Source organism: Nerophis ophidion, linkage group LG11 (genome assembly GCF_033978795.1).
Source record: "Nerophis ophidion isolate RoL-2023_Sa linkage group LG11, RoL_Noph_v1.0, whole genome shotgun sequence".
NCBI classification, from domain to species: Eukaryota; Metazoa; Chordata; class Actinopteri; order Syngnathiformes; family Syngnathidae; genus Nerophis; species Nerophis ophidion.
In genome coordinates, this window is record NC_084621.1 from 44,991,372 (window position 1) to 45,018,754 (window position 27,383).

At 40.4% G+C, this 27,383-nt stretch overlaps 1 protein-coding gene across 1 annotated transcript; it reads right to left on the reverse strand.

Moving 5' to 3' along the window:
• Positions 1 to 606: 606 nt before the first annotated feature.
• On the reverse strand, positions 607 to 26,470 carry oprd1b (opioid receptor, delta 1b). The gene is made up of 3 exons (XM_061916097.1): positions 26,122 to 26,470; positions 13,116 to 13,471; positions 607 to 5,265 (listed from the first exon to the last, which is right to left on the reverse strand). The coding sequence occupies exons 1-3, from the start codon at positions 26,361 to 26,363 to the stop codon at positions 4,736 to 4,738; spliced, it is 1,128 nt and encodes a 375-aa protein (XP_061772081.1). The 5' UTR covers positions 26,364 to 26,470; the 3' UTR covers positions 607 to 4,735.
• Positions 26,471 to 27,383: the final 913 nt, after the last annotated feature.

Genomic DNA, 27,383 nt, shown 5'->3' on the forward strand with positions numbered 1-27,383 from the left:
TTACTTTTCCCCCATAATATTACAACTTTATTCCTGTGCGACTAAACCACTTTTACTATTTAACTTAATCTGGTAAAATAGCTTTTTTCAAATTGTAACTTAACATTTTAGTGTTGTCCCGATGCACAATTTTTTTTTTCTTAAAACAAATAATTTCGTATACAGACCCTAATGAGGATAACTGATAAAGAAATTGCTTGGACGGACATATAATAAAAATATTCCATGTTTATTCTTATGGCATCACCGAAATATCTCGTAATATTATGACTTTATTTATGTTAAATGTTTTCAATTTCAGTTTAACTTATATACTACACGTACATGTAATATTATATTATTTTTAATATTTATCTGTATTTTTTTTAAATTCCTGTACAAAAATGTGATTCATTTCTAGTCAAAGGGCTTTTTTAGTCATCATTTTCCTTTTTTAAATTTTACCTTTTGAGTGAGGCCTACATTCCACTTCTTTACTCATTCACTTGATATTCAAATTGTTGTCTTTAAAATTATATGTATATATATATATATATATATATATATATATATATATATATATATATATATATATATATATATATATATATATATATATATCCATCTGCGGTCCTCTCCAAGGTTTCTCATTGTCATCCCATTGGGTTGAGTTTTTTCTTGCCCTGATGTGGGATCTGAGCCGAGGATGTCGTTGTGGCTTGTGCAGCCCTTTGAGACACTCGCGATTCAGGGCTATGTAAGTAAATTTTGATTGATTGAAATGACAATTTTTTTTGTCGTACTAGATTGTACCTTATTCTTGTACAATTTAGTACAGTATTATACTTTATTCATGTACAATCAAAGACTGCTTATGCATGTAATTTTACAATTTTTCCTGGACAAAACAACTTTATGCCAATATTTTCTTCATATAATTACAAGTTAATTTTGATTTTGAAAAAAAATCACATGTTACAAATTAATTCTGATTGAATTGCACTCTATTCTCTGACTTCTTTATTCTTTTTTCCCTTCATTTTTCATTTGAGCTTGACTGTAATAACGAAATTAAGCAATGCCTGAGGAAAATGCGTGTGAACGCTCTAATGCTGGAGCTGAATTGAATTGAATGTAAGAATAGTTTGAATGTTGAACTGGTCTGAATGTGGAAGAGCTAAATTCTAGTGAAATGTAGAAATGGTTTGAAGGTTGTTATAGTTTAAAGGCTAAAATGGTTTTAGAGGTGGAGAGCAGAAGCTTTACTGAAATGGAGTATGGATGTTGAAATGCTAAAAGTTGGTTTAGTTTAAGAGTTAGCATAAGTTACAAAAATCTCAAACTCAAGTAACAGAATCTATAAATGGTTGCCATTTAACATGGCGCAAAATAATGAAATCCTTGATTATTAGGTAAAAATTTACAAAATTAGCCTAAATGCTAGCATGCTAACATACTTTTAAGATGGCGGCAAGTAACAAAATACATATTCATTAGGTTTAATAAAACAAAACAAGCTAAAATGCTTGTAGAAAAGGTAAGGATGCTAACAATAGCACGGTAACATCTATAATAATAATACTGAGCATGGTGAAAATACACGTAAATCAAGCATGTACTGTAAACACCACAGCCTGACAGCACATTGTAGCCAAATAAATTACATTAAGAAAACAATACATTATTTACAGGTGTGATATGGATGAATACTGGCATTTAAAATGTTTTATGGTATAAATATCCAGTGAGCAAGAAATACAAATATCCCTCACCAGGACGGTGTAACCTCACCACTGGTCACTGAGCCTTCCTCCTTTAAAGTTTCCTGCTTGAATGTTTGAGTGGTGCAGAAAAAAGAGCAGTCCGACAACAGGAAGTTAAAACAAGGAGTTGACAGCCATGGTAGATTACTTGGAGGCGTCCGTCGTCTCTACTCGTCTTTTATGGCTGCTCTCAGAAAGCCGCACACACCGGCACATAAAATGAGAAGAATATTAATGTGCCCTTCATCTGTCATTACGTCTCCATTTACCGTCACCAGAAGGGACTTCCAGCAAATTTAATGCAATTTCCCCTGAAACACATTAGCACATTCATGTTACTGGATACTCATTAAGCCGCAAATAAAACCTAAGACGACAATCCTAGAAACACTTAAAGCATCAACGCATGCTTGGATGAGTTCAGCGTGGAGGACCCCATCAGAGCAGAACTAAAAAAAAAAAAAAAAAAAAAAAAAAAAAAAAAAGCTACTTAAGATCGAATGGACCCAAAAAAATCTTGTACGGAAAGTTCTCTCAGTTGCAAAGGCCGAGTGTCCCGATATTTTTGTCCACATGTCAGCTATTTACAAGTGAATACCAGCCGATTAAAAAGGTGATAACCATGATGTCAAATGTGGTGCAACACATTCTCCAACATCAAGAGTGTGTTTAGGTACAACGCCGCGAGTCTGCCGCTGTTCTCCACACATGGGCTTGATGTCAACAAAAACGTCTAAAGTTGACACTGAGCATTGTCCTCCTCCAAGGTAACTTCAATTTCACAGCGCCAAAGTGAAGTGGAATGGTGGAGGAAAAAAAAATCAATAAATCACTGCAACAATGTTAGCATACAGTCTAGTTGACAAATGAAAGGATTATCTCACACAAGCAGAAAAGTGATGATAAATTCAAAGTCTCATAGTGTTTGTTTCTGCCTAGCAACAAGTGAATATTTTTCAAAAAATAACGAATAGCCTCAACGCCGTTTTTTGTGGCGCTGCGTTAGCAGTGTGACGTAGAATGCGCCAGTGAAGTGTAACAATGTACAGATAGGTGACAAATGAAAGGAACACAGGTGTAAAAGTCAGTTTCGTAACGGCGGCCACATTAAGACCTAATATTTACAACCAGCAGATGGCGCTGTGGTGGAAAAAAAAATCTTAACTTTTCTGACAGTGATTCAATTGAGAATGTGTTGTTCAGCTTGTCTGTTCATCATTTAGTTCTGTTTTTGTGTTGTGTAATGATGTACTACAGATTCTGCCTACCAACAAGTGCCCAACAGCGTCATTTCCGAACGTTAAGCCTCTACTTTTTTTCCAATACTGCAGCTAATTTATGTATTTTTCACAAGCCGCCAATAAATTGATGGCGCTGTCATTAAATCACAAATAAAATCAAACGCACTCATACAAATCATTTGTCAGACGTTTAGTGCGTTATGGACTCACCATCATCCTGGAGAGGACACAATAAAATACACAAGTCGTAGTCCCAAAACGAAGACGAATGACCCGGCCATCGAAACAAGAAACAGCCACTAAGTGCTGCGCGTTGGAGAGCAGAAGATAAGGACGAATATCGCACTCAGTAACTTTTTCTAATTTGCTACGCACTTAATGCTGTGTTATTTTGATAAAATTGGCAATGAAAACAAAATGTATTTTTCAATGTGTACAACTGCGGCTGATAGACTTGTGCAAACAATATCCATCCATCCATCCATTTTCTACCGCTTATTCCCTTTTGGGGTCGCGGGGGGCGCTGGCGCCTATCTCAGCTACAATCAGGCGGAAGGCGGGGTACACCCTGGACAAGTCGCCACCTCATCACAGGGCCAACACAGACAGACAGACAACATTCACACTAACATTCACACACTAGGGCCAATTTAGTGTTGCCAATCAACCTATCCCCAGGTGCATGTCTTTGGAAGTGGGAGGAAGCCGGAGTACCCGGAGGGAACCCACGCATTCACGGGGAGAACATGCAAACTCCACACAGAAAGATCCCGAGCCTGGATTTGAACCCAGGACTGCAGGACCTTCGTATTGTGAGGCAGATGCACTAACCCCTCTGCCACCGTGAAGCCCTGCAAACAATATACATTTACTAAATAAAACGTGTCGGACACGTTTTATTTAGTAAATTTATATGCAAACAATATAAATTTACTAAATAAAACGTGTCCAAAAATTACGAGGGTGTGGCCTATATTTAGGCGCGCATTTTGCCTGGAAACTGCGGCACGTGCGAGCAAGGTGAAGGTTGTTAGTTTTTTAATGAATCACTTTGACGTTATGTTGTGTGTGCGTGTAGTATTTAGCACATTTTTGATAATAGTAGTAGGACTGTTCCACCACCTCAGAGATTTTGATCCTTTTAATTAGGGATTTTAATGTAGCATCAGCAGATATTTCAATGCGGAGCTAACGTCCACTTAGGTATTATTTTTTAACGGTACTTACTTATGCATTGGGGAAGCAATAACATAATAACATAGCTTTTAAAATGTTGAAAGGGGTTTGTGCGAGTGACATTTGCATGGTTGTTTTTATGACCTAAAGCTAGTTTAAAGCTAACACACAAACTTCTGGTATTACCATAGAAACTAGTGGTATTACACACTTTCACTTTTAAAATATAGTTTATGTAAGCATTATTTTTTTTGAGTTTGTAACATATACTGTCAGTATTTTTTTAAACAATATTCCGGTTGACTATTATAAGGACAAGTATACATTCACGTTTCTTTCCTTCAATTTGTCACTCATCTTTGTTACGTACATTTATATTCATTATTTTAGGCTCTGCAGGCACACTTTGGCATTTTGTACATCTCCAAAAGACGACCACCGAACAGCCTCCGTACTGTCTAGAGCTACAAGAAAGGGTGGAATAAACGCCAACATTTACGCTCACACTCCTGTGGTGGAGAACTGTGTGACTTCCGTCTGAAGGTCCTCCTGGATCCCTAATTGGTCCACGCCTAGTCATGCGGGCGGTCTGTCCGTGGCAGCGGGGGCACAAACGGACATTGGCTCCCTGGCGCTGTTGCGACCCCTGGAGAAGCTGTTATGCTCCATGCGGGTGCGATAGGGCAAGCAGAAGTCCCTGAAACACCTCTTGAAGTTCTCATCCAGGAAGGCGTACAGGACCGGGTTGAGGCTGCTGTTGGTGTAGCCCAGAGCGATGCACAGATGCCAGCTTGCCATCACCAGGAGGTTGTTGTGGTCAATTTTCACCATGGTCCTGACGATGATGAAGATATGTATGGGAGTCCAGCAAACGATGAAGGCCGCCACGACCACCAGGACCATCCGAGTGATCCGCCGCAGGTTCCTGTCCTTCTCTTTGGACCCGGAGAGGAGACGTACACTCTTGAGGCGCAGGATCATCAGACCGTAGCAGATGGTGATGACCAAGACGGGCACCAGAAAGGCGAAGATGAACACGCAGATTTTTGTCATGGTGTCCCAGTACCACTCCGGTTTGGGAAAAAGGATTCTGCAATCCACGTTGCCTGGGGAGAAAAACCACGGCAATTGGATGAGGCTCATGTGGAGAGGATCATTTCACTTTAATAACGCTGCCCCTATGTGTTCTCTGCTGCAGACTCATTACTCTCTCAACTCAACGGAATTATCTCACAACAAAACTGATTAAAAAAAAGTTATGTTAATTGTCTTCTGACTATTAGATACTTAGTCACATCATGTCAGTTTCTTCTATTATAGTTGTACTTGTTTACCTTTAGTGTGTTCATTACGCTACTCTTAATCAGTCTTTCCCAACATCCCAACAAAGATGTTAAAGTGTGCATTGTAAATGACTCAATTTATAGGTTAATTATGTACCTTCTGTTATCTAGTGGAAGAACATTTGTTTACAGAAGCACTTGCATCTCAAAATACCACATTAAAATAACAAATAATGGGTCCACATTAATGTGGATAAATGTGTGTTCATGTTAAAGGTGCTGGATAAACACGTTAATGCATATACTGTATACCGGTATATTTCCTTCTTTCTGGAGTCTCATTGCTCATGCAAAATGAAAAATGATGATTAAAGAATTCAAATGAGTGCTATTTAATTGTGATTAATCAGTAGGGATGGAATTCTTACAGAAACTCACAATTCGATTCCGATCCCTGGGGTAACAATCCGTTTTAGAATCAATTCTTGATTCAACACAATTCTCAAAATATATTATTTAGTATACAAATCATAATGAGGTTACAAAAGCTCCTCATGGCCGCTGACGTAAGACGTAAGTGTGAAAACGGCCTAAAAACTTTTTTTTTTTATTGATCCTTGAAAATAATAAATAAAACAAACGAAATAATTAGCAATCGCAATTCAGACGTGAATTTATTTTTCTGAGTACCCTTAAATGATAAATGATAAATGGGTTGTACTTGTATAGCGCTTTTCTACCTTCAAGGTACGCAAAGCACTTTGACACTACTTCCACATTTACCCATTCACACACACATTCACACACTGATGGATGGAGCTGCCATGCAAGGCGCTAACCAGCACCCATCATGAGCAAGGGTGAAGTGTCTTGCTTAAGACACAACGGATGTTACGAGGTTGGTACTAGGTGGGGATTGAACCAGGGACCCTCGCGTTGCGCACGGCCACTTTACCACTGCGCCACGCCGTCCCTTAATGATCAATACATATATTTTGGAGCACTGAAGTTAAACGTGATGATTTCTCGTGACACACTAATGCCCCACAGCACAGTGGTTGGGAATCAAAGCTGTGTTTCTTAACCACAGGCTTATAGTTTGGCTGCGAGCACACCCTAGTGGGCTGCCAACACATATTTGCTATACTAAGACTCCAGCAGGTCTCAGTTGTAATACAACTTCCCGCCATATGTCTGTAATGACAATTTCAAACAACCAAAGGTCTGGAACTAAAGTCATAGAGAAGTTTCTTCGGCGCAAAAATTATGAATAAAGCAGCATTATCATTTGCACTTTAATTTTTTTGACAGTTTATTTAAGAAACATATTAATTTCCAATTTAGTTATTTATAAGTCCCTACTTATGCAGCATATTTTGTTAGCATTTATTTTACTAATCAGCCTGGCCTAGATTGGTTTAATGTATGTGTTCAAAATTAATTATTATTTGTAAAGTAACACATGGTTTAATATTATTTAACAAGGTTGTAAACTGTACACAGGGTAGATATAATTATTTCATTATTTTCAAATGTATCGGTTTAATCGAATAATTTGAATACAAAAAAGCTTTGATTTATATTATGTTGCTTTGATTAATCGTTTAGGGTATGTGGGCTTCTATAAAGCCTCAGGGAGTTGAACGCCCCTGCCTTGCATAGATCCGGGTCACCAGTGGGCAAAGTGTAGCACCCGAATGCCCCCCCCCCATCAGGGTTACGATCCCCCCCATGAAAGAGTCTAAGAGAGGATGCGTTACCCGGCCCGGAGGAAGCCCGGGGCCCTCTTCCGGAGCTAGGCCCGGAGGCACGGCTCGTCAGCGAGCGCCTGGTGACCCGGCTAGCGACGGAGCCCAGCCGGGCACAGCCCGAAGAAGATTCGTGGACACACCATCCTCTCTGCCACATGGGCCCACCACCCGCGTTCGGAACCAGTGGGGTCGGGTGCGCTGCCAAGTGGATGGCAGTGAAAGTGGAGGCTCCAGACGAAACAATTCGGGGCAGCAGAGGCTGACTTTTGGGACGTGGAACGTCTCTACGCTGGTGGGGAAGGAGCCTTAGTTGGTGCGGGAGGCTGAGTACTACCGGTGGGATCTGGTGGGGTTTACTTCTACGCATAGCAAGGGCTCTGAAACCACACTCCTGGACAAGAGATGGACCTTGTTCACTTCTGAAGTTGCTCAGGATGTGAGGGCCCAGGCAGGTGTGGGGATACTCACGACTCCCCGGTTGAGTGCCTGTATGTTGGAGTTCACCCCAGTGGACAACAGGGTCGCCTCCCTTCACCTTAGGGTTGGAGGGGGGAAAACTCTGACTGATGTCTCTGCGTATGCACCAAACAAGAGTTCAGAGTATTCGGCCTTCTTGGATACCTTGCATGGGGTCCTGTATGGGGAGCCGGCAGGGGATTCCATAGTCTTGCTGGGGGACCTTAACGCGCACGTGGGCAATGACAGTGATACTTGGACTGGTGTGATTGGGAGGAACGGTCTCCCTGATCTGAACCTGAGTGGTGGATTGTTATTGGACTTCTGTGCTAGTTAGTCATGGACTTTCGATAACAAACACCTTGTTCAAGCTTAAGGATGCTCATAGGTGTACCTGGTAACAGAGCACCCTAGGCCAAAGATCAATGATCGATTTTGTAATCATATCAGCTGATCTGAGGCCGTATGTTTTGGACACTCGGGTGAAGTGAGGGGCTGAACTGTCAACTGATCACCATCTGGTGGTGAGTTGGGTCAGATGGCGGGGGAAACCTCTGGACAGACTGGGCAAACCCAAGCGTGTAGTGCGGGTGAACTGGGAATGTTCGGAGGAGTCCTCTGTCCGGAACGACTTCAACTCTCACCTCTGGCGGGACTTCTCTGCTATCCCTGTGGAGGTTGGGGATATTTAACAGGAATGGGCAATGTGCAAAGCCTCTATTGCTAAAGCTGCAGCTGCGAGCTGTGGCCAGAAGGTCTTAGGTGCCTCAAGGGGCGGTAACCCTCGAACACCCTGGTCGACAGCGATGGTCAGAGAAGCCGTCCGACTGAAGAAGGAATCCTACCGGCGTATGTTATCCCAGGGGACTCCGGATGAAACTGCAAGGTACCGAAAGGCCGGAAGGTTAGCGGGCGTGGCTGTTGACGAGGCTAAGCAGAGGGTGTGTGAGCAGTTCGGGGAATGCATGGAGAAGGACTATCGGTCGACACCAAAGTTGTTCTGGAAGACCATACAGCACCTCAGGAGGGGGAAGCAAGGAACCATCCAATCTGTGTACAGCTGGGATGAGACTCTGCTGACTTCAAGTGAGGAAGTCGTAGGGCGTTGGACAGAGCTCTTTATGGAACTCCTGAACACAACTTCATCAGACACACCCTCCCTGACAGGAGCGGAGCCTGAGGATGATAGGGGTTCGACGTCGATCTCTCGTAGTGAAGTCACTGAGATAGTTAGACAACTCCACAGTGGCAAAGCTCCAGGAGTTGACGAGATCCGTCCAGAAATGCTGAAGGCTCTGGGTGTTGAGGGGCTGTCTTGGTTGATACGCCTTTTCAACATTGTGTGGACATCTGGGACAGTGCAGAGGGAGTGGCAGGCTGGGGTGGTGGTTCCCCTCTTCAAAAAGGAGGACTACTCAGCCTCCCAGGGAAAGTTTACGCCAAGGTACTGGAAAGGAGGGTCCGGCCGATAGTCCAACCTCAGATTCAAGAGGAGCAATGTGGGTTCCGTCCTGGTCGTGGAACAACTGGCCAGCTCTTTACTCTTGCGGGAATCCTGGAGAAGGCCTGGGAGTATGCCAATCCAGTCTACATGTGCTTTGTGGATTTGGAGAAGGCGTATGACCGTGTCCCCTGGGAGACCTTGTGGGAGGTGCTGAGGGAGTACGGGGTGAGGGGAACCCTGCTAAGGGCCATCCAATCTCTGTACAGCAAGAGCGAGCGTTGTGTCCGGGTGCTTGGATGTAAGTCAGATCCGTTTCCAGTGGGGGTTGGTCTCTGCAAGTCTGCACACTGTCACCTATCCAGTTTGTGATTTTCATGGACAGGATTTCTAGTCAGAGTCCTGACCATGGCGGGGAGGGTATACGTCTCGGGGGTATAAAGGTTGCGTCACTGCTTTTTGCAGATTATGTGGTCCTGATGGCACCTTCGGTTCGTGACCTTCAGCTCTCACTGGATCGGTTCGCAGCCGAGTGTACAGCGGCAGGAATGATGATCAGCATCTCCACATCTGAGGCCATGGTTCTCAGCAGGAAACAGATGATTTGTACAGTCCAAGTAGAGAACGATACTCTGTCCCAGGTGGAGGAGTTTAAGTATCTCAGGGTCTTGTACACGAGTGAGGGAAAGATGGAGAAGGAAATCAGCCGGAGAATCAGAGCAGCTGGGGCAGTATTGCAGTCTCTCTGCCGCACTGTTGTGACGAAACGAGAGCTGAGCCAGAAGGCAAAGCTCTCGGTCTACCGAGTTATCTACATTCCTGCTCTCACCTATGGTCATGAAGTGTGGGTCATGACCGAAAGAGTAAGATCGCGGATTCAAGCGGCCAAAATTTGTTTTCTCAGAAGGGTGGCTGGCATCTCCCTTAGAGATAGGGTGAGAAGTTCAGTCACCCGAGAGAGATTTGAAGTAAAGCCGATGCTCCTTCGCTTGGAAAGAAGCCAGCTTATGTGGTTCGGGCATCTCGTGCGGATGCCTTGCGAGCGTCTCCCTAGGGAGGTCCTCGTTGCACGTCCCACTGGGAGGAGACCCCGCGGCAGGCCAAGTACCAGATAGGGGGGTTACATCTCCTCTCTGGCCTGGGAACGCTTCGGGATCCTCCAGGAGGAAGTTGCTAATGTTGCTCTGTAGAGGGAAGTCTGGGGGTCTCTGCTGGAGCTGTTGTCCCCGCGACCCGATTCCGGATAAACTGTTGAAGATGAATGGATGGATGGATGGATGATTAATTGTTTAGTGAGTGTAACGAAAAAAAAGGTAAAATCTGGTCTACATAAGAGTGTGTGGAACTTAAGGATGGGAATAAATGAAACAGTTCTTGTTCAGGACTGGTTCACAGTGTATCAATTTCTTGGAATCACTTGCCATTTCGTCTAGCGCTTGTCTTAAAGGAGCCATATGTAGTAATGTTGCCAGAAATGGTACTGCAATCACGCTCAAAATTCTGTAGTACCCTCCCACTCTCCATGACTGAGGTCATCAGATACGCAGCCGAATCCGAATCTTACTCCAAGGAACTTCAAATGGCAATCAACTAGTCCTATGCTGTAGGTTTCTCTTGTTTATGCTTCTTGCAATCAGAATCAGAATCAGACATACTTTAATAATCCCCAAGGGAAAATAAAAATGTTGGCAAAATGGTTTACTAAGTAATTATGCCACATTTTACAAATGTTGATTAGCCAAATGTATTTTAAATTTTACGCAGCAATATTTTTGTCGGGAGTCGAGACAGATTGTTGGCATTACCCTGCTTAAATGTCTAGTTTGACCGCGCGCACCACCATCGAAATAATTATATATAATAATATATAATATATTATTTATCGCATAGGCCAACTTTGAAGGTAAGCCGAGGCCAACAGTAAAATTACCGCCACATTTCGTTCAGCATAACTCCATGTTGCATCAAACTTGACGCACTGCATTCTCTTCCATGTACGCACATCACCATCTTTCAGTGTAGAGAGCAATTCTATGAGCCAACCCACATTATGCAAAAACCATGTTACGGATTAATCATATAGCCTACTGCCGTGTCAATACACAAATTAGAAAATCATAGGTTTTATTTGTTGAAAATATATTTTGCCCTGTCAGACATGTTTAGTAACTTTACCATTGGCAGTAGCTATAAGACGGATGTGACACACTCACAGACTTTCTCATTGGTCAAACGGTGGAAAACAGTAACAAGATTTCTGGGCTGTAAATCTAATTTCAAAATGAGCATATCCCGGCTGAACTACTGTTATCAGTTATAAAAGTCTTCAAAAATAACATGATTTGTTAATGTATTTTGACATATCAGGGCCATTTAATGATAACTTGACATTAAATTATTACATATGGCACCTTTGACAATTGTTCCACGTCATTATACACGTTGCGTAATGACGTCAGGCATGTTCCCGGATGGAAAAAGCGCACCAAATTTGCCGACATTTTACAAAAAAAGACAGTATCAGCTCTATTTTTAATAATTCCGAGGTTGCTATTTGATTAAGAGGACAAAATAGCAATGTACTGAAACATTTGAACATACAGCATGCAATGAATGTCACGTTGTTGAACCACGCCAATCTCATCCCAAGCAGCAGCAGTCATCTGACGTAAATACAGCATGTAATAATACCACCTATAATGTTAGCACTATTACCTGTTAAACCAAGATAAATGCTTTCTCATTTAGATAAGCATGACCAGACATATTCTGACCGGTTTAGAGGCGGGCAGTAATAGGCAGAGAAACGTTCCACCAGGAACGACGAATGTCACCGAGCTGTGACTAAGTTTGTGGCCAAAATCTTACAATAATTTATCACATCGATGCACTTTCGGTAGGTGAATGTTCAATTTTAGTCCGAAAAAAGTTGCATCTTTTCTTCCAACCACATTTTTGCTTAGTCACCATATCATAGAGGTGGAACCCATGAAATTAGAATATCGTGTAAAAGTCAGTAACTTCAAATATGAAACTAATATATGTTACCTCATTGCATGCAAAGTGAAATACGGTATGTCAAGACTCTATTTAATACAACTTTGATGATCATTTTCTGAGATTTTCAATTTAAGATTTTCATAAGCTGTAAACAGAACCAATTAAGCTTGCAAGTTAAGGTACTATAGCATTATGGAAATACGCAGATTGATAATGCACTTTATACAACTGTGTGGTTATCCAAATAATATACCCACCGTGAATAAAAAGAACAGCTGTGAAAAAAATAAACTACAGCAAGAGCATTAAATATTGTCTGAATAACCTGATTGGAACCAAATTTAGCCTTTAAACCACTTCATGGTACATTTATACAATACACACCCATACACACATATAATATCATATAATATATATTATATAATTATATAATAATTATTATTATAATTATATAATACACACACACACATATTTTTCCACACGACTGTACATTTAAACTAATAATGCACCACCACACACAAAAAGGTAAAAGTGGCTCAAAAAATACACCTATACTGTGTTGCCTGTGGTGTTATTATCCTGACAACTACACGACCCTGAAAGGGACAAGTGGTAGAAAATGGATGGATGGATATATGAAATGAGGGTGCTGTAATTAAGGCACAAAGTAAAATGGTTTTAAATATTTCACATGTAGCTCAATGCTGTTTACAGATCACCCACTTTAACTTTTGGTTGATTGCTTAATCACCACAAGCACATGCATGTAAAATTTGGGCATGATTTGTTAAAAAACATGGCCGGCGTCAAGCAAAACAACTTCGCAAGGGCACTGGTGAAATTAAGAAACTAATTGTTTTAATTTGTCAAATGAGTATAAAACTTTGAGTATATCTGTCAGGAAGTGAATCTCAACGCCTCACTACCTGCCATCCATTACACTAGCACAACCAATAGGGGGCATCACAAATCTTATTTACAGTCATGTCAAAAAATCATGGGATACGATGTAATATCCCACTCACCTTTGTCTGTCACCTTGGCAACAGCCATGACCATCACAGGGACGGCTACGACGGAGGACAGCATCCAGATGCAAATGTTGATGATCTTGGCCTTGGCTGGCGTGCGGAAGTCAAGGGCCCTCACGGGGTGACAGACGGCCACGTAGCGGTCCACGCTCATCATGGTGAGCGTGAAGATGCTGGTGAACATGTTGTAGTAGTCGATGGCGATGACCACTTTGCACAGCAGCTGCCCGAAAGGCCACGTGCTCATGAGGTAATTGGCGCTCTGGAAGGGTAAGGTGCTGGTGGCCAAGGCGTCCGCGAGAGCAAGGTTGAAGATGTAGATGTTGGTGGCCGTCTTCATCTTGGTGTACCTAGAGCGATGTAAGCACTTGGTTGGAGACGCTGCGGTTGACTCATGATTTCTGGTAAAACGTAACAGGGTTAGAAACCAAACTATTGATTGAGTCTCATTTCCTGTCTCAAAGCAATGACAATAAAAAACAGCCCTTCTCTTCTGCAACCTCCATTAAACTGCACTTGAAGAATTATGATATCCCATTCAGTGTGTTTTCTACTTTTTGGGACCAGCTGCCTTGTGACATCAGATACAGCTGACGTTTAATCTTCTTGGTCATTTGAGCTGCAACACTTGAACAAACAAATCAATAGAGTGATGGATGAGTGTGTAAATAGCTGTGCAAATAAATACATCGACTTTACAATATTCATTGCTTGTGTGGAAAAAAAAGGTTTTAGTGCAAGGCTGGGTTTTAAATAACACACTAGCTCCTTTCTGTGTGCGCACTAAAGCCCTAGTATAGGCAATTATTGCATTGAATTGGTCTAAGAAGGACCTATTATGCAAAATCAACTTTTATTACATGTTGGTACGCGTTTTTGTGTATTTGGGATTTGTACGATTCCTGAAAAATCGTAATAATAATAATAATAATAATAATAATGATTCCTGAAAAATCGGAATAGCATCTTTACATTGGGTTCAATGCAAGACTCTGTCCTAAAGTTGTGTTTTTTCTTCAACAAGTTCAAAATATGTTGCGGATGTTTGGCATCAATGAATGCCACAACGGTCATGTTCATTTGGGGAGATTTTCCTCATTTCCAACGCGCAAGGAAAGATAGGGAACTCGGCTTGTGAACAAAGAAACATGCAATAAATGCCTGGAATAAATCAGCTGCACAAAATGACAAACATCCCTATTAAAGCCATCACCTGGTACTAATGGTGCGTTCACGGTATATTCAGACTGGAAAGTTTGAATAAAAGCATGTTTTGTTCTGTTTTACATGTAGCATTTGTTAGCTGCTGCCTGTTAAGCATTAGATTTAGTGCGCTGCAGTTCAGCTACAAACAACGTACAGAAAAAAGCATGTTGTGTGTTTACTTTTAGAGATGGCTAAGCTAAGTATTATTTTCGGAAATCTAGCGCAGTGATCACATTTTTAAAAGTATCAATGGGCTTGTTTTGTCGGGTAACCTCACGCATCTCAGACACTAAAGAGATTAAAACAATGCATTATGCACAATTTGAACAAAGGACAATGTGCCTTAACAGACTGCGTTCAGAAATTCTTCACCAGTACTAAAACGGACTCTGTTGACAAAATATACACAAGTTTGACAGCATTTTTACTTGATTCAAATCTCTCGTCCATCAGACAGACTCATAAACCATATGAGTCACTTTAATGATTATTTTCTTATTATTTTCAGGTAGCAAACTTTTGGAATAGGGTACAGTTTGTCTCGGGACGATCGCTTGTATTTTTTTTATTTTGTACGATCCATTTTAATCCAATATCTTGTTCCCTTTCTCATTGTAAACAAAGCTTTTATCCAACTAGTATGTCTACCAAGCCCCACAATGCATTGCAAAATCACATGGCCTTTTGAGCCATTGTGACATGTTCCCATTTGTGACGTCAGCAGATATTTGGCTATATGGTAGAGATCTACCAGAAGAGCTTTACGCAAGTCTGCCGTTTTAGTCCGACGCTGTAGTCATTAAGCTCATCTTTTTCTCTATCAATCAATCAATGTTTATTTATATAGCCCCAAATCACAAATGTCTCAAAGGACTGCACAAATCATTACGACTACAACATCCTCGGAAGAACCCACAAAAGGGCAAGGAAAACTCACACCCAGTGGGCAGGGAGAATTCACATTCAGTGGGACGCCAGTGACAATGCTGACTATGAGAAACATTGGAGAGGACCTCAGATGTGGGCAACCCCCCCCCTCTAGGGGACCGAAAGCAATGGATGTCGAGCGGGTCTAACATGATACTGTGAACGTTCAATCCATAGTGGCTCCAAGACAGCAGTGAGAGTCCCGTCCACAGGAAACCATCTCAAGCGGATCAGCAGCGTAGAGATGTCCCCAACCGATACAGGCGAGCGGTCCATCCTGGGTCCCGACGAGCGGTCCATCCTGGGTCTCGACTCTGGACAGTCAGTACTTCATCCATGGTCATCGGACCGGACCCCCTCCACAAGGGAGGGGGGGACATAGGAGAAAGAAAAGAAAAGAAGCGGCAGATCAACTGGTCTAAAAAGGAGGTCTATTTAAAGGCTAGAGTATACAGATGAGTTTTAAGATGAGACTTAAATGCTTCTACTGAGGTAGCATCTCGAACTGTTACCGGGAGGGCATTCCAGAGTACTGGAGCCCGAACGGAAAACGCTCTATAGCCCGCAGACTTTTTTTGAGCTCTAGGAATCACTAATAAGCCGGAGTCTTTTGAACGCAGATTTCTTGCCGGGACATACGGTACAATACAATCGGCAAGATAGGCTGGAGCTAGACCGTGTAGTATTTTATACGTAAGTAGTAAAACCTTAAAGTCACATCTTAAGTGCACAGGAAGCCAGTGCAGGTGAGCCAGTACAGGCGTAATATGATCAAACTTTCTTGTTCTTGTCAAAAGTCTAGCAGCCGCATTTTGTACCAACTGTAATCTTTTAATGCTAGACATGGGGGGACCCGAAAATAATACGTTACAGTAATCGAGACGAGACGTAACAAACGCATGGATAATGATCTCAGCGTCTTTAGTGGACAGAATGGAGCGAATTTTAGCGATATTACGGAGATGAAAGAAGGCCGTTTTAGTAACGCTTTTAATGTGTGACTCAAAGGAGAGAGTTGGGTCGAAGATAATACCCAGATTTTTTACAGAGTCACCTTGTTTTATGATTTGGTTGTCAAATGTTAAAGTTGTATTATTAAATAGAGGTCGGTGTCTAGCAGGACCGATAATCAGCATTTCCGTTTTTTTGGCATTAAGTTGCAAAAAGTTAGCGGACATCCATTGTTTAATTTCATTAAGACACGCTTCCAACTGACTACAGTCCGGCGTGTTGGTCAGCTTTAGGGGCATGTAAAGTTGGGTGTCATCAGCATAACAGTGAAAGCTAATACCGTATTTGCGTATGACGTCACTTAGCGTCAGCATGTAGATGCTGAAGAGTACAGGGCCAAGGACCGAACCCTGAGGAACTCCACACGTTACCTTAACATAGTCCGAGGTCACACTGTTATAGGAGACGCACTGCATCCTATCAGTAAGATAAGAGCTAAACCATGACAGGGCTGAGTCTGACATACCAATTCGTATTTTGATACGCTCCAATAAAATATTATGATCGACGGTATCGAAAGCAGCGCTAAGATCGAGGAGCAGCAACATAGATGACGCATCAGAGTCCATCGTTAGCAATAGATCATTAGTCAATTTTGCGAGGGCTGTCTCAGTCGAGTGATTTGCCCTGAAACCGGATTGAAAGGTTTCACATAGATTGTTAAACGCTAAGTGCTCATTTAGCTGCTCTGCAACAATTTTTTCGAGGATTTTCGAAATAAAGGGAAGGTGAGACACCGGTCGGTAGTTTACCATGAGGTCAGGATCGAGGTTAGGTCTTTTAAGGAGAGGATGAATAACCGCTTTTTTGAATGCAACGGGAACAGTGCCCGAGGAAAGTGATAAGTTTATAATATTTAGCACTGATGGACCTAATAATACAAAAAGCTCCTTGATAAGTTTCCCAGGAAGTGGGTCAAGTAAACATGTTGTTTGTTTTATTCCATTTACACGTTGTAACAATCCTTCTAATGTTATTTCATCAAAACGAGAGAAACTATTTTGGATATTTGCAGTATCCGCCGTATATACAATCGTATCTGTGTTACTATAACCCCGTTGTAACTGGGACGCATTGTCTTTAATCTCCTTTCTAATAAGTTCAATTTTCTTATTAAAGAACTTCATAAAGTCATCTGCCGAATGGGTGGAGCTACTGGAAGGAGTCCCTTGTTGGGTTAGCGATGCTACTGTACTAAACAAAAATTTTGGATCGTTTTTATTAATGCGGATGAGATTTGAGTAATAATTTGTTTTAGCTAAGGTAAGCATGCGTTTATAAGTTATTAAACTATCACTCCATGCTTGATGGTGCACCTCAAGTTTAGTCGTGCGCCATTTGCGTTCCAGCTTTCTACATAATAATTTCTGAGCTCTAGTTTCTTCAGTAAACCATGGCGTACGCCTTTTTGGAGCCTTTTTTAACTTCAGCGGTGCTATACTATCAATGGTTTCGCGCAGGGCGTTGTTAAAGTTGTTAGTGAGGTTATCAATAGAGCCCGCATACTTTGGGAACGGTGCCATTACCGAGGGCAGTAGTTCCGCAAGAGTCGTCGTTGTGGCAGCATTAATGTTGCGGCTGCTATAACAGTTATTATTATTATTAGCTTGCCGAACATGAGTCTGAACTTCGAATTTTATAAGGTAATGATCGGACATTACTTTAGTTGTGGGGCAGACTGGCTCGTACATGCACATGAATCCTCCGCTGTTGCCATTTCTAATACAAATTAGCGTATTTTAACTCATATCTGTCAGTAGACTGGCTATGGAAGCGTTCAAAACTACAACATGGATGACGGGGAGAAGACGCAGTCAAAGTGGAAGCAAGGAAATAAGAACACCCATAAAACGGTGCATCCTGAAGAGATTGTCAGAAAGTGGCTTTAAAACATAATCTATGCAACACTTTAACCATAGCACCATTATATGTTATGTTGACTACAAGGAAGTGTATTAAATTTAGAAAAAAAAATATTTGTCATGATCCGTGGTCCGGATCATGTTTTGTGTTTTCTATTAGCTTTGGACTCCTATAGTTGCTGTTTGTGCACCTCTGAGTTGTTACCATGGCTACGTATTGTTTTCACCTGCCTCTTGTGTTTGGGACGCTGACCTGTTGCTAATCAAGAGACATTATTTAAGTCCGCCTTTGCCAGTCAGTCGGTCTGGCTTCTTTGTTTGCTTCACGCCCTTGTTACGGTAGTTACTTGCTGCGTGGTTCGTTCTCCCGGGATGCAAACGGACGACTCCGGACAGGACTTGCAGGTAGGAACATATTTTAATCTTGGAAAATCAATGAAGCACCAAAAATAGAAAAACAAGTCTAAGGAAGAAAGTGCCAATCGCACTGGAGGCTAGCTTAGCATGAGCTAGGAGGCAAGTAATTTATGTTGAATGATCCGGACCACGGATCATGACACTATTACAATTTGACATGGAAAAGGAAATTAACAATAAAGGATCTGAATATTCATGAAATATTTAAATGAAATTGCAACTTTGTAAACTAGAAATAAATTACGATTACAATGCCTTTTAAATTATTTTTTTTACACCAGCCACCTTAGCTCACTATCTAAAAACAGCTTTTTAAAACACATGTAAAAACTTTATTCAGGTTTTTTTCTTATTAAATATGGGGTTAATTTATGTACAACATATCTAGATAAACCCCACTAAATAATTTTAGATTTTGATTAAAAAAAGTATTTTTTTTATTTACAAAAAAGTGCCTGGTACAAACAAATGCAAAAATAAATTCAGATAATTATATAACCCGTCAATATTCACTAAGACAATATTATAAATCTGTGAAATGTTCCCTTACTTCACAATGGAAAGAAGAGATTAGCTGATACACATAGGATTATCATCGGTGCTTAATACGAATCATAATAAAATTATTATCAGGGCATCTCAAGGGAGTTAAGTCTCAGTTTCTAACTTTAATTGTGGGACCTTGAATGCTCCACAGTTGTGTGCGAAATGCGAAAGTGAAACTGGTGCATAACTTTTTGCAACGCTATCCCAAATAGATGTTTCACATTTTGGGACGCCGTGGCACAGTTGGGAGAGTTGCTGAGCCAGTAACCTTAGGGTTCCTGGTTCAATCCCCACCTTCTACCATCCAATCACGTCCGTAGTGTCCTTGAGCAAGACACTTCACCCTTGCTCCTGATGGGTCCTGCTGAGCACCTTGCATGGCAGCTCCCGCCATCAGTGTGTGAATGTGTGTGTGAATGTGGAAATAGTGTCAAAGCGCTTAGAGTTCCTTATAAAGGTAGAAATGCCCGATACAAGTATAACCCATGTACCATTTTTAGCTTTCTTCTATAAACTAATCATTGTTCCAAAATGCTGGTGCTGTGTGTTAATGCATGAAGGTGAGCGTTGATGAAGTTATAACGTCTGTGTTGAGTGAAGGTTTGCTGCTATGGTTGCCAAATAATTTTGTATCTTATACATTCTTAATTTGATTCAAGCAACCTTATTACTGACATTTCAAAGCTATATTAATTCAATATTAACATGTATAACTTGTCCAGGGTCTACTCTGCCTTCTGCCCGAGTGCAGCTGGGATAGGCTCCAGCCCCCATTTTCTTTCGTTTGTCCCTCTCAGGGTTGCAGGGGGTTCTGGAGCCTATCCCAGCTGCACTTGGGCGGAAGGCGGGGTACACCATGGACAAGTCTCCACTTCATCACAGGGCCAACACAGATAGACAAAATTCATAGTCCCTTTCACACACTAGGGACCATTTAGTGTTGCCAATCAACCTTTCCCCAGGTGCATGTAAAAAGCATGTCCATATAGTCTATTTCATTTGTTCCATTTGCCTTGGCTTTCCCTATAAAAAGGGGACATATTTTGTACCATTTCACTAAGATATATATTTTTTTAATCTGTAGAAAGCAGGCATGTGACATTTTTAAACATTAATTTTTGCATCTAAAAATGCTTTGTACGTTTTGATGAAATATCAATACAAATACGATCCAACAAAGTTTGTTGAACACTCGCCTCAAACGCAGGTACTCGCTGTTTCTCTTGCCTAAACGCTGCACTGAGTTGCTGGACAGGAGACGATCAGGAGCACCGAAACAAGCTGGCGAGTCAACATCATCAAGCTAGCTTACTTGTCATTGCCTCCAATTGCTCTCCAAGCCACGAGGTTGACGGCTGTCTACTTTGCTGCTAATAATATCTAATTACAAACCCTAAAACCAGTAAAGTTGGCACCTTTGTGTAAATTGTAAATAAAAACAGAATACAATTATTTGCAAATCTTTTTCAACTTATATTGAATTGAATAGACTGCAAAGACAAAATAATTAATGTTCAAACTGGAAAACTTTGGTATTTTTATCAAAATTAGCTCATTTGGATGCTTGCAACATGTTTCAAAAAGCTGCTACAAGTAGCAAAAACGGCTGAGAAAGTTGAGGAATACTCATCAAACACTTACTTGGAACATCCCACAGATGAAAAAGCTAATAGGGAACAGGTGAGTGCCATGATTGGGTACAAAAGCAGCTTCCATGTAATGCTCAGTCATTCACAAACAAGGATGGGGCGAGGGTCACCACTTTGTGAACAAATGCGTCAGCAAATTGTCGAACAGTTTGAGAAAAACATTTCTCAATGAGCTATTGCATGCAATTTAGGGGGTTCACCATCTACGGTCCATAAGATCATCAAACGGTTAAAAGAATCTGGAGAAATTACTGCATGTAAGCGGCAAGACCCGTGACCTTTAAACCATTAGGCGGTACTGCATCAACAAGCGACATCAGTGTGTAAAGGATATCACCACATGGGCTCAGGAACACCTTAGAAAACCACTATCAGTAACTACAGTTTGTTGCTACATCTTTAAGTGCAAGTTAAAACTCTACTATGCAAATTTATCATCAACACCCAGAAATGCTGCCTGCTTTGCTGGGCCCGAGCTCATTTAAGAGGGACTGATGTAAAGTGGAAAAGTGTTCTGTGGTCTGACAAGTACATGTCTCAAATTGTTTTTGGAAACTGTGGATGTCATGTCCTCCAAAACAAAGAGGTAAATAACCATCCCGACTGTTCTAGGCACAAAGTTCAAAAGCCAGCATCTGTGATGGTATGGGGGTGTATTAGTGCCCAAGGCATGGGTCACTTACACATCTGTAAGGACACCATTAATGCTGAAAGGTACATACAGGTTTTGGAACAACATATGTTGCCAATCAATCAATCAATCAATCAATCAATCAATCAATCAATCAATCAATCAATCAATCAATCAATCAATCAATCAACCAACCAATCAACCAATCAATCAATCAATCAATCAATCAATCAATCAATCAATCAATCAATCAATCAATCAATCAATCAATCAATCAATCAATCAATCAATCAATCAATTCAAAAGCCATCCAAGCAATGTTATCATGGACGCCCCTGCTTATTTCAGCAAGACAACACCAAGCCACGTGTTACAACAGTCTGGCTTCATAGTATAAGTGTGCAGGTACTAGAATGGCCTGCCTGTAGTCCAGACCTGTCTCCCAATGAAAACGTGTGGCACTTTATGAAGCGTAAAATACCTCAAAAGAGACCCCAGAGTTAAGCTGTACATCAAGCAAGAATGGGAAAGAATACCGCTTGAAAAACTTCAAAAAATGGTGTCCTCAATTCCCAAACATTAACTGAGTGTTGTTAAAAGGAAAGGCTATGGAACACAGTGGTAAAAATGCCTCTGTGCCAACTTTTTTGCACTGTGTTGCTGCCATTAAATTTAAAGTTAACGATTATTTGCAAAAAACAACAACACGTTTCTCAGTTCGAACATTAAATATCTTGTCTTTGCAATCTATTCAATTGAATATAAGTTGAAAAGGATTTGCAAATCAATTTATTCTGTTTTTCTTTACGAATTACACAACGTGAAAACTTCACTGGTTTTGTACAGTCCGAACACTCTTAGTTTCGAACCAATTGTATTTATCAGTAGCCACCAGAAAGTATATTTTCGACGTGATGGATTGTAAACAGAGGTCACAACACTGGAAGTATTTTATAGGTATAGGGGGCGTGGCTACAGGATTGCGTTGTCAAATGTTAAACGTTTTCTGAGTTGCAATGCAAATACATTACATTACAATTTCAATTAAACTAATGTTAATAAATTAACTGCTAAAAAAACTTTTTTGGTGATACATTACATGGGACATATTTGTCAAAAAGACAGCCAAAAGAGGTTGGTAGATGAGAATAAAAATAAAGGTAAATTGTATTGTAGAAATAACTGAATTGTAGGAAATGTAGTCTTGATTTTCAAAATGTTATTTTAGGTTTGCTGATAGAAATGTTTCTCTTTTTTTTCTCAATGTACCTCTTTTATCCTCAAAGGGTGCTCACATTCCTAAAAATGCCAATCATGCCTCAGCTTTGCTGTAGTTAGCTTGTTAGTAAACATTATCCGCCTAGCATATGGTTTTCAGACTCCAAATATATATCTATGTGGCTGTCGACAAGGTACATCTTTTTCAAAGTGTAATTTAACAATTATGCTCTCTTATTGTCTTTATTATAATTATGTTGTGTCCTCAAAACACTCATGTCTTAGTTGTTTAACATAAACATTTAGTGTTTAATCAAATTCTGGTTTGAGCCGAATAGTATAAAAAACTAGATGAGGCGATTCCTGAAGGTATTGCGTGTGAATGCTCCAATGCTGAAGTAGAACGGAAATCCTGGAATTTTTTTTTTTAGAATTTCTGAAGAATAGCACACAATTCCCAAACAGGCTGAATCAGATTAAAAATGTGGGAGTTGTGGAACTTTGAAAAATGTCCCATTGACTTCAATGGGAATTTCCTAAAAAATTAGGAATTTCGGGAAAAGCAGGAACTTTTGGAAATGGTAAAAAAAACCTTGAATGTTCTGAATGATTTTTAATGGTTGGTGTTGGAATTTTAAAATCGGTCAAAAAATGTTGAAGTAGTATCATATTGAATTGAGAAATGGCATTACGGAATTCCTGGAATTTCGGGAAAACCGGGAATTTTTCCATTTAAAAAAACAACTTAATCTTTGTCCTATTTAAGAGAAATGTTTTAATGGTGGAACGGTTTAAATGTGTTGAAAAATGTGGAAAGAGTAGTGGCCTGAAAAAAAGGTGGAAATAGGGTTTTTAGAAAACCAGGAATTCTGGAAAATCCTGGATTTTTTTTTTTAACTTGGAAAAAGAGTACTTTGAATTTCCAGGATTGTGAAATGTGTTGTACGTGGAATGGTTTGAATTGGTTGAAAAATGTGGAAATGGTGGAAGTTTGGAAAATAGTCAAATTATTTAGAATTGGAAAAATGTCCCGGATAACCTGGACTTTTGGGAAATCTGGGATTTTTTGGAATTTGTCAAGGTGAAGCCCACCATGAACAGTTTTGAAGTTGGAACGGTTTGAATTGGGTGAAAAATGTGGAACGTAGAGCGTGCCAAAATCTGGAGAAGAAGAAGTTGAATAATAACACTGGGTGAGGCAATTCCTGAATGAATTGCTTGTGAATGCTCAAATGCTGAAGTTTAGGTGAAATGCTGACAGAATGTAGTATGAATGTAAGAATAGTTTGAATGTTGTAATGGTTTGAAAGTTGAAGAGTTTGAATTTTGAGGAAAACCGAAATTTGGTTTGGAACTTAGGAAAGTCTTAGTGTGAATGTCCAGTTGCAGGAATGGGTTAATGTTTGAATGGTTTAAAAAGGTTGAAAAATGTGGAATTTGTGCAACTTGGAAAAATGTCCTATTAATTTCAGTGGGAAATTTCTGGAAATTTGGGAATTTTGGGAAAAGTCGGCTTATTTAGAAAATGATTGAGAGCATGGATGTCCTTAATGAACTGAATTGGTTGGTGTTGGAATTGTTTAAATCGGGCAAGAAATGTTAAAGTAGCAAATGGGATTAGGGAATTTCGGGAACATCGGGAGTTTTTTTTGAAAATGGTAAAAAATTGAATGGTTTGAATGAGTTGTAATGGTTGGTGTTGGAATTTTTCAAATCGGTTGAGAAATGTTGAAGTAGTAACATGTTGAATTGAGAAATTGTATTATGGAATACCTGGTATTTGGGGGAAACCATACATTTTTCCAGTGCAAAAAACACCTTTGCTTTTTGTCCTAATTAAGAGGAATGTTTTGACGGTGGAATGGTTAAAATGTTTTGAAAAATGTGTAAGGAGTAGTTGCCAGAAAAAAAGGTGGAAATAAAGCTTTGGAAAACTAGGAATTCTGGAAAATCCTGGACTTTTTTTGATTAGAAAAAAGGGTAGTTTAAATTTCCAGAATGGTGGGATGTGTTGAAGGTGGAATGGTACGAATCGGTTAAAAATGTGGAAATGTTGGAAGTTTGAAATACCGTATTTCCTTGAATTGCCGCCGGGGCGCTAATTAATTTAAAACCTCTTCTCACTCCTGCGCTTACCAAAGGCATGCGGTAAAAGTAAGCATATGTTAATCATTTTAAAACCTCTTCTAACACCGGCACTACCAAAGGCATGCAGTACAAATTTGAGTGTGATGTAAACTTGGACCTTAAATCCTACTGAATGGCTCTTAATCTTCTTCCCTTTATGCGATTTCAAATTACCGGTATTGAAATCAGCCTCCTCCATTTTGAAAATGATGACAGGGGAAGTGTCACCCGTGACGTCACGAGTTTGACCAGGCGGTAATACTAAGCATGCGCTAATTATTTTGAGAAGCGAGTTTGACCCGGCAGTAGTTCAAGGCAGGCGCATACTATATGCCCTGCGGCAATTCAAGGAAATACGGTATGTGCCAATCCATTTTGAATGGGAAAAATGTCTCGGAAATCTGGGAATTTTTGGAATTTGTCAAGGGAAAGCCCGCCATTCCCGAATATGCTGAACAGTTCTGAAGTTGGAACGATTTGAATCGGGTGACAAATGTGCAAGGTAGAGCGCGCCAATATCTGGAGAAGAAGAAGAAGTTGAATAAATAAATAGATGATTTTTTGTGTAGACAACCATATGTGTGAATGCTTTGGATCATTCCCACAATTGACAAAAAAGGCCAAAAAACTAACAAATAACTGTAGTTGCCATTACCTGTTTTTAATCTAATAAGCCAATGGTTCTCAAATGGGGGTACGTGTACCCCTGGGGGTACTTGAAGGTATGCCAAGGAGTACGTGAGATTTTTTTTTTTAAATATTCTAAAAATAGCAACAATTAAAAAATCCTTTATACATATATTTATTGAATAATATGAATGTAAATTCATAAACTGTGAAAAGAAATGCAACAATGCAATATTCAGTGTTGACAGCTAGATTTTTCGTGGACAGTTTCCATAAATATTGATGTTAAAGATTTATTTTTTTGCGAAGAAATGTTTAGAATTAAGTTGATAGATCCAGATGGATCTTTATTACAATCCCCAAAGAGGGCACTTCAAGTTGAAGATTACTTCTATGTGTAGAAATCTTTATTTATAATATGAATCACTTGTTTATTTTTCAACAACTTTTAGTTATTTTTATATCTTTTTTTCCAAATAGTTCAAGAAAGACCACTACAAATAAGCAATATTTTGCACTGTTATACAATTTAATAAATCAGAAACTGATGACATAGTGCTGTATTTTACTTCTTTATCTCTTTTTTCAACCAACAATGCTTTGCTCTGATTAGGGGGTACTTGAATTGATAAAATGTTCACAGGGGGTACATCACTGAAAAAAGGTTGAGAACCACTGTAATAAGCTATATCCACACAAAAAATGAGCTTGTACACAACTTTATCTTCTAATGACAGTTTCCGTCCCCGACGTGAGTGTAAGGTTCGTATTCTTCCTACCTGACCACGCCGTACATGACGAGGATGTTGCCCAGCAGTCCCACCACGCAGATGAGCGAGTAGAGGGCGGTGATACTAATGGCAATGACGACCCTCGCCGTGTCCCGAGACTCCCGAGCCACGGGCGTGTCGGTTCCGTTGCTCCCGCTTGGCGACCCCAGCAGGAGCGCATCGGAGATGGTAGAATTGAAGGGAGGTAACGACACGTACATGTCACCCGGGGGGAAAGTGGGGAACTCCATTCCGGAAAAAAAGAAGGTGAATTTTTATTAATATTTTTTTTTGTTTGTTTAGTTGTTTTTTTAAGCAAAAAAGAGATTTTGTTTTCAAGGCACCTGCTCGGTGGCGAACAGAGACTGACGACAAAATAATCACACAGTGTGGAAGAGATCTTCTTTCTTTCTCTCTCTTGCTTTACTCACTCACTCACTACCCTTACTCACTTCTCTCTCTCCCTCCCTCTGCCCTCTTCCCTCTCCAAAGGCACTCCTCAGGGTACTTGATATTAGGAAGAAAAAAATATTTTTTGGGACAATAGGTATTTGATCCCCAGCTGATTTTCTTAAGCTCACCCCTTACACATACATAAATAACACAATGTATTTGTAAGTTTATTTTAATGCACGGACAAAAAATGTGTCAATGCTTGTTCCCAGTAGAGGTCGCCATAGCAAGTCTGATCACGCTTAGGCCCCGTTTACATTAAACCGGATAAGGTTGTCCAGGGCAGTGGCGTCGCCAGACAGATTTCACTGGGGCACGTGCCCCCGTGTTGATCTGCAGTGCCCCAGTAAAAATTTCACCAATAAAAAAAATGCTTCAGAGTGGCTAATTAAGGCTAATCAATATGGTAATTTATTCACGTGTGGATCGAGACTTCAGTTGAGAGAGAGAGAGAGAGAGAGAGAGAGAGAGAGAGAGAGAGAGGATGCAAATCACTGCTGAGGTAGGTAACCATAGCCAACAAGAATTTGTTAATTATATTATTTTGATTTTGATTTGACGAACTGTAACTCCTAGATGGATTTAAGAAAGTCATTCGCCCGCAGCAGGGAAGAAGCAGCGAGGAATGAGAGATGTAAGTGAAGTCCTAGCTAGCTAGGCAACATCACTGTCTTAATTTGATGCTAAGTTAGCTAATGTTATTCCTTGTATCAAGACAAACATATTCATTTGCTGTACGAGCTGTCAGGGGAATTTCCAATGAACATGAAACATAATGTTGGTTATTTTCTGCTGGTTCTGCTCAGGACCTCTGCATC

Coding starts and splice junctions, on each gene's coding strand:
- oprd1b (XM_061916097.1), bottom strand. CDS start 26,363: ATGGAGTTCCCCACTTTCCCCCCGGGTGACATGTACGTGTCGTTACCT. Junction 13,472..26,121: donor GTCATGTACGGCGTGGTCAG/GTAGGAAGAATA, acceptor ACATCGCTCTAG/GTACACCAAGATGAAGACGG. Junction 5,266..13,115: donor TGCCAAGGTGACAGACAAAG/GTGAGTGGGATA, acceptor TTTTCTCCCCAG/GCAACGTGGATTGCAGAATC.